Source organism: Babylonia areolata, chromosome 27 (assembly GCF_041734735.1).
Source record: "Babylonia areolata isolate BAREFJ2019XMU chromosome 27, ASM4173473v1, whole genome shotgun sequence".
NCBI classification, from domain to species: Eukaryota; Metazoa; Mollusca; class Gastropoda; order Neogastropoda; family Buccinidae; genus Babylonia; species Babylonia areolata.
Window position 1 is genome coordinate 37,764,803 of NC_134902.1, and position 8,366 is coordinate 37,773,168.

Here is an 8,366-nt window from a genome sequence, read left to right on the forward strand (position 1 = left end):
TAATCATAATGGTAATAATAATAATGTGTGTGGTTTTTTTTCATCATCATCATTATTATTATTGTTATTTTTATCATTATTATTGCTATTATTATTGTTGTTATTTTTATTTTTATTATTATCATCACTGTTATTATTATTGATATATGTAGAAATGTGTGGAAAAACACAGAAAAGCAAGTACATGTATGCATGTGCAAAAAACTACACAGTAAGAAGCCAGTCGGTGTCGGCATGTGCAGATGTGTTTCACTTTGACCTCACAATATTCCTTGTGACCCCGGTACACTTGGTAATAAAGACATTATCTATTCGATTCTATTCTACTCTTTATTCCCCAGCCCTGACACCTGGCCGATGAGACGCACTACGTGAACAAGTCTGCCTTCAAGGTGCCGTTCATCTGCGGGGCGGGGGACTTGGGGGAGGCGCTTCGACGAATCAGTGAGGGTGCCACCCTGATCCGCACCAAGGGAAAAACTGACACAGGTAAACTTGACTTTGTTTGACCGCTATGATCCGCACCAAGGGAAAAACTGACACAGGTAAACTTGACTTTGTTTGACCGCTATGATCCGCACCAAGGGAAAAACTGACACAGGTAAACTTGACTTCGTTTGACCGCTATGATCCGCACCAAGGGAAAAACTGACACAGGTAAACTTGACTTTGTTTGACCGCTATGATCCGCTCCAAGGGAAAAACTGACACAGGTAAACTTGACTTTGTTTGACCGCTATGATCCACTCCAAGGGAAAAACTGACACAGGGAAACTTGACTTTGTTTGACCGCTATGATCCGCACCAAGGGAAAATCTGACACAGGTAAGCTTGACTTTGACCGCCATGATCCGCACCAAGGGAAAAACTGACACAGGTAAACTTAACTTTGACTGCTATGATCCGCTCCGAGGGAAAAACTGACACAGGTAAACTTGACTTTGACCGCCATGATCCGCACCAAGGGAAAAACTGACACAGGTAAACTTGACTTTGACTGCTATGATCTGCTCCAAGGGAAAAACTGACACAGGTAAACTTGACTTTGACTGCCATGATCCGCACCAAGGGAAAAACTGACACAGGTAAACTTGACTTTGACTGCTATGATCCGCACCAAGGGAAAAGCTGACACAGGTAAACTTGACTTTGTTTGATCTTCTGCTTATGTTGTGTCAGTCACAGAGAAGCATTACTATACTGATGGCCTTTGATAGTTTTATTCATCCAACTGGAAATTAACTGTGTATCCACGGGCTGGTGACATTACATGTTATTTGAGGTGAAATGATAAAAGTTGAGGTGATATGTCCCACAGGTGACATTGCAGGTGACGTGAGGTGAAATGATCAAAGCTGAGGTGATATGTCCCACAGGTGACATTGCAGGTGACGTGAGGTGAAATGATCAATGCTGAGGTGATATGTCCCACAGATGACATTGCAGGTGACGTGAGGTGAAATGATCAAAGCTGAGGTGATATGTCCCACAGGTGACATTGCAGGTGACGTGAGGTGAAATGATCAATGCTGAGGTGATATGTCCCACAGGTGACATTGCAGGTGACGTGAGGTGAAATGATCAAAGCTGAGGTGATATGTCCCACAGGTGACATTGCAGGTGACGTGAGGTGAGATGATAAAAGCGGAGGCGATCCATCTGTACAGGTGACATTGCATGTGTGGTGAGGTAAGGTGATAAAAGCGGAGGCAATTCGTCCATACAGGTGACGTTGCACAAGCAGTGCATCATACCCGTGTCATCCAGAACCAGATTCGCGCAGCACAGGTGATGGATTCTGTGGAGCTGTTCCACTACGCCCATGAGCTCTCTGCGCCTCACGACTGGCTGACGAAAACCGCCAAGATGGGTCGCCTGCCAGTACCCTTGTTGGCTGCTGGTGGTGTGGGTGGGTATAGTGGTGTGTTGCATTTTTTTCTTAACGGGTGGTGTGGGTGGGTATAGTGGTGTGTTGCATTTTTTTCTTGGCGGGTGGTGTGGGTGGGTATAGTGGTGTGTTGCATTTTTTTCTTGGTGGGTGGTGTGGGTGGGTATAGTGGTGTGTTGCATTTTTTTCTTGGTGGGTGGTGTGGGTGGGTATAGTGGTGTGTTGCATTTTTTTCTTGGTGGGTGGTGTGGGTGGGTATAGTGGTGTGTTGCATTTTTTTCTTGGTGGGTGGTGTGGGTGGGTATAGTGGTGTGTTGCATTTTTTTCTTGGTGGGTGGTGTGGGTGGGTATAGTGGTATGTTGCATTTTTTTCTTAACGGGTGGTGTGGGTGGATATAGTGGTGTGTTGCATTTTTTTCTTGGCAGGTGGTGTGGGTGGGTATAGTGGTGTGTTGCATTTTTTTCTTGGCGGGTGGTGTGGGTGGGTATAGTGGTGTGTTGCATTTTTTTCTTGGTGGGTGGTGTGGGTGGGTATAGTGGTGTGTTGCATTTTTTTCTTGGCAGGTGGTGTGGGTGGGTATAGTGGTATGTTGCATTTTTTTCTTGGCGGGTGGTGTGGGTGGGTATAGTGGTATGTTGCATTTTTTTCTTGGCGGGTGGTGTGGGTGGGTATAGTGGTGTGTTGCATTTTTTTCTTGGCGGGTGGTGTGGGTGGGTATAGTGGTGTGTTGCATTTTTTTCTTGGCGGGTGGTGTGGGTGGGTATAGTGGTGTGTTGCATTTTTTTCTTGGCGGGTGGTGTGGGTGGGTAAAGTAGTAGCGTGTAATGTTTTCTTGGCGGGTGGTGTGGGTGTGTTGTGTCAGTGTGTTCCATGTTTTCTTGGCGGGTGGTGTGGGTGTGTTGTGTCAGTGTGTTCCATGTTTTCTTGGCGGGTGGTGTGGGTGTGTTGTGTCAGTGTGTTCCATGTTTTCTTGGCGGGTGGTGTGGGTGTGTTGTGTCAGTGTGTTCCATGTTTTCTTGGCAGGTGGTGTGGGTGTGTTGTGTCAGTGTGTTCCATGTTTTCTTGGCGGGGGGTGTGGGTGTTTTGTGTCAGTGTGTTCCATGTTTTCTTGGCAGGTGGTGTGGGTGTGTTGTGTCAGTGTGTTCCATGTTTTCTTGGCGGGGGGTGTGGGTGTGTTGTGTCAGTGTGTTCCATGTTTTCTTGGCAGGTGGTGTGGGTGTGTTGTGTCAGTGTGTTCCATGTTTTCTTGGCGGGGGGTGTGGGTGTGTTGTGTCAGTGTGTTCCATGTTTTCTTGGCGGGTGGTGTGGGTGTGTTGTGTCAGTGTGTTCCATGTTTTCTTGGCGGGGGGTGTGGGTGTTTTGTGTCAGTGTGTTCCATGTTTTCTTGGCGGGGGGTGTGGGTGTGTTGTGTCAGTGTGTTCCATGTTTTCTTGGCGGGGGGTGTGGGTGTTTTGTGTCAGTGTGTTCCATGTTTTCTTGGCGGGTGGTGTGGGTGTGTTGTGTCAGTGTGTTCCATGTTTTCTTGGCAGGTGGTGTGGGTGTGTTGTGTCAGTGTGTTCCATGTTTTCTTGGCGGGGGGTGTGGGTGTGTTGTGTCAGTGTGTTCCATGTTTTCTTGGTGGGGGGTGTGGGTGTGTTGTGTCAGTGTGTTCCATGTTTTCTTGGCGGGTGGTGTGGGTGTGTTGTGTCAGTGTGTTCCATGTTTTCTTGGCAGGTGGTGTGGGTGTGTTGTGTCAGTGTGTTCCATGTTTTCTTGGCAGGTGGTGTGGGTGTGTTGTGTCAGTGTGTTCCATGTTTTCTTGGCGGGGTGTGTGGGTGTGTTGTGTCAGTGTGTTCCATGTTTTCTTGGCGGGGGGTGTGGGTGTGTTGTGTCAGTGTGTTCCATGTTTTCTTGGCGGGGGGTGTGGGTGTGTTGTGTCAGTGTGTTCCATGTTTTCTTGGCAGGTGGTGTGGGTGGATAAAGTAGCAGCGTGTAATGTTTTCATGGTTGGTGATGTGGGTGGGTATAGTATCACTGTGTTACACATTTTTTTCTTTGCTGGTGGTGTGGATGTGTATAGCATCAGTGTATTACACATCTTTCTGGCTGGTGGTGTGGGTGTGTGCAGTAGCAGCATGTTACGCGTTTTCTTTGCTTGTTGGTTGCAAATACACACGCAGAACAGATACACCTGTGAAAGTTCAGTCCATGTCTGCAGTCAGTGGGTTTTGGAAACACAAACTTATCAGCATGCACACCCCAGAGAATGGAGTATGGTTGCCTTAACTCACTCAGTACGGCCAGTCCTCTCTTCTGCTCTACACAGACCCCTTGGATGTCCAGTGGGTGTCTGAAAGACCCAGCCTTTAGCTTCTGTCATCAGAATTGTGGTATTCTTTGTCAACATTCACGTCTTCAGTATAAGAGCCTTCCGCTTGCAATATTTTGATGATGGTAATTGGGGTGAAACGCTGTTAATGTCGTCTCTTTCGCCATTCATATGGAAAGAGTTAATTGCGGAATAAAAAATGGCCATACACGTAAAAACCCAGCGCTAGATCTGTGTGAGCGAACATGAGAGCTGCAGCCTAGGAACAGGAAGAAGAAGAGGAAGTATCGACTCCTAAGTTCTAGTGGGAGTAAAAACCTTGATCAGTCACACAAGTTGTCTGGTGTAGCAGCCTGTTTGTACCCCGTTAGCTTTTACCCAGGGGTTAAAAGTGGCTTTCCCAGATTAACCCTGGGGTTTTTGTTGATTGCCCGGAATGACCCTGGGGGGAATCTTTTGACTTCTCAGAGCTGACCACCCCCCCCCCCCCCCCCCATTCCCCAAACCCCCCAACCCGCAGCCCCCTCGCCCAGTTGCTTTTTACCCCCACCTCACCCATGCATGTAATAAGGAGGGATGGGGTCGGGGGCTGTACAAGCTGCTCCAGAACAGCACCCTTCCTCTCCTTCCCCCACCATACAGCGCAGCCCTGACCTGCCCACTTTCTTTACGTTCACCACGTTGTAGTGGGGAGGAGCTTCAGTACAGGCTTTTAACTCTTTCATTGCCAAGTGTCTGTGTGACAAGCGCTCCCCAGTGCCAAATATTTTAGATGCGATGCTCTCAGTCTCGGGCTTCAGTTCATGTCAAAACAACATAATGGACGCGTTCACTTCAGAGGGCAAAGGTTAGTCATTGTTCTATTGGCAGGTAGCCGCCTCCAGCTGTCAAGCTTTGTTACACTGTGAAAAATTATCTTTTTTACATGACCCCTCAGTGCCAACTGAAGTCGCCTATGGTGGTGAAAGAGTTAAAGTAGGACTCCCTACCTCTTCTTCATATGCTCTACATACTTGTGTATGGTGTGAATATGTCGGGAATGTATGGTTGCATGTCTGTATGGTATGAATATGTCGGGAATGTATGCATGCATACTTGTGTATGGTTTGAATATATAGACAATGTATGCATGCATACTTTTGTATGATGTGAATATGGAGGCAGTGCATGCATGTATACTCATGTATGGTGTGAATATGCAGGCAAATTATGCATGCATACTTGTTTATGGTATGAATATGTAGACAATGGTATGAATATGTAGACAGTGTATGGATGCATACTTGTGTGTTTTGTGTGAATACGTATGCAGTGTATGCATGCATACTTGTGTTAGGTGTGACTATGTAGGGAATGTATGCATGCGTAATTGTGTTTGGTATGAATGTGGGCAGTTTATGCATGCGTATGCATGTATGGCATGAATATGTAGGCAGCGAATGCCTGCACAGCCAAGTATGGTGTGAATATGTAGACAGTCTGCATACTTGGGTATTGTATGAATATGTAAGCAATTTATGCATGCGTACTTGTGTATGGTGTGAATAAGAATAAGAATAAAATAAGTTGGGTTTTTTTTTCCCCAGCTACTCTGGCAGACGTGTTGCTCCTGATGCAGCTAGAAGTGGACGGAGTCATCGTGGATCCAGCCATCTTCAACAGCTCAGACCCCAAGGCCGTGGCGCTCGCCCTGGCTCAGGCGGTCAGTCTCTGCAAGGATCCCAAGACGCTGAGCGAGTTTCTGGGTGATAGTGATGCCGTGTTCGGTTCTACATCCATCGGCCAGTTCATTCAGAATGGTTGTGTTGACTCCCAGTAACTGTCCGTGCCATGAGAGGTTGTGAGAGATGCCGTGTACGCTGCCTGTGGTTCTGCGTTATTTTGTGTGTGTGTGTGAGTATGTGTGTGTGCGTGTTTTCCACAAACGGTTGTGGTCTAACATATTGGGTTAGTCCGCATCCTTTGACACCACCTTGAAACGAAACTGAAAGTAAAACGACATGGTGATGATCAGTAGGGGTGGTGGTTTACTGACTCACTTGTGTAAACAAAGTGAGTCTGTGTTATAACCCAGTATTCAGTTGTCTGTCTGTGTGTCCGTGGTAAACTTTGACATTGCCATTTTCTCTGGAAATACTTTGTCTGCAAATACCAAATTTGGTTTAAACATTGTGGGAAAAAAATCTTCACAGGTCTTAAGTCATCCGAATTTATCCGTATTTCCGAATCATTAACTTATTGGAGATGCGCCCGCTCAGAACGACGTGCTGTAGTATAGGATTCGACGGCTCTCCGACTTTTTTCATACACTCAGCAGTGTTCAGTTAAAGGGAAACTGATCAGGCTTTCTTGAGGGACCAGTCTTGGAAAAATTGAGTTATTTCCCCTTGACCGTTAATCATGTGAAAGGCTTTTTTTCTTTCTTTTTTTTTCTCGAATTTTCTTGGCCCGGTCAGAGGTCATGATGCTTACACAACAAACATGGTGGACTAGCAAGTGTGCTCCCTGCGTGAGGCTGCCAAAATTGTGACAGAAGAAGGGTCAGACATTGAACGTGACCTAGACACTGGTGACGAATTCTCTGATGATTTTTCTGATGATGATGACATTCAGTTAGTACCAGATGATGATTTTGAAAGTGACGACGAAACTTAGCTGACCCCTACAACACTGAGACAGAAATCGACAGTGACACAAGTGACGGCCATACTGCAAGACAGGATGACTTGATGACTGTAGATATTGACGATGAGGAACAAGAGTACTTGTCAGGGTAAAAGACCTGACAAACTTCCCACTGGCTGCACCTTTCACTGGGACCCCAGACTCTCACTGACTTTCCAGACACGCCCACTCCTGTTGAGGTGAGTATGTTTACAATTTGATATTGTTGCTAATTTATTTCTTGTGTAAATAATGTTGATTTCTATAATTTTTTATGAATAATTTATAAAATGTCAAATTATCATTTTTATGTGTGTGCACTTACTAAATTGTGTCTGTGCAATGGGTGTGTCACTGTATTATGCGTGGGCATGTCTGTCCATGTGTGTTATTTATACTGTCACTCCTGAATTATTATGCATGTGTATATGCTGTGTAATATTATTGATATTTATTTTGCATTTGTTTTTTTGCCCCCCCCCCCCCCACCCCCCTCCCTTTTTTTTTTGCAATACATGCAAAAGCTTTTCTTCTTTTTTTCTTCATGCAAAAGCTTTTCTTTTTTTTCTTCGGTTTTTTTTTTTTTTTAATGAAAGCATTGTCTGTTACAGAAATTCAAAACACTTTACACGCATGAGATCTGCCAGACACAGGAGCAGACATGGGGAGACTGAGGCCAGGGAGTCACTGGCCTGCTAACCATTCCACCCACCAAGGAGCAGCAGACCAGGAAAACACAGAGAGGGTGCAAGGTGTGTTATGCCAAACACAAAACACAAAGGAGCATCAAGAGGTGAGAAACACAAAAAAAGCCATCATGTGCAGTGTAAAGTGCCCCTCTGTGCTGTTCCATGTTTTGAGGTGTTTCACAGTCAAGGACTACAGCAAATGATAATCTAGCTGCAGCAGAAACGTGTAAATAGGTTTTTTCCTTCTTTTTTTTTTCCAAGTGATGGATTTGCATGGTTTTGCGTTTTCTGTTTTTCCAGTGTTGTGATTTTTTTTTTTTTTTTTTTTTGACAGTTTGTTGTGCAACATTTGACTTCAAACTGATTCATGAGAATCAGGGAACATTACTGTGTGAGAAAATCATCTTATGTTGCCTTGTGGATTAGCTGATGGATATGATATGCCTGGTGAGTACAGTGTACCTATTTTTCTTTTTGTTTTTTGTTTTTCAGTATTTAGTGACATAATTTAAAATATTAAAAAAGATATTTAGCAGCATTTAATGAGAAAACTGTTTTAAAATGTTAAAAGAAGAGATAGTAAACTTTCTAGTGATATATAATTTGTATGTCTTTGTCTCTGTGTGTAAGTGTGTTGAATTTTTTAAATATGCCAATATTTGCCCATCACAGCAAAACTACATGAACTATTTAACTACGTCTCCATAGAGTTAACAGTTTATTTCGTTGATGTTCATTCCGTATTCTGAAAACCACGGTTACCCCTTTGCAGCTTCCCAAGTGACTGGTGACAATACGCCATGACCTTGTTTTTCT

The 8,366-nt window shown here is 44.8% G+C and overlaps 1 protein-coding gene across 1 annotated transcript; it reads left to right on the forward strand.

The window, feature by feature from the left end:
* Nucleotides 1-358: 358 nt before the first annotated feature.
* Nucleotides 359-7,284, forward strand: LOC143301223 (pyridoxal 5'-phosphate synthase subunit SNZERR-like). Its single transcript, XM_076615352.1, has 3 exons — nucleotides 359-489; nucleotides 1,727-1,909; nucleotides 5,784-7,284. Exons 2-3 carry the CDS (start codon nucleotides 1,792-1,794, stop codon nucleotides 6,014-6,016), a joined length of 351 nt encoding a protein of 116 aa, XP_076471467.1. The 5' UTR covers nucleotides 359-489; nucleotides 1,727-1,791; the 3' UTR covers nucleotides 6,017-7,284.
* Nucleotides 7,285-8,366: the final 1,082 nt, after the last annotated feature.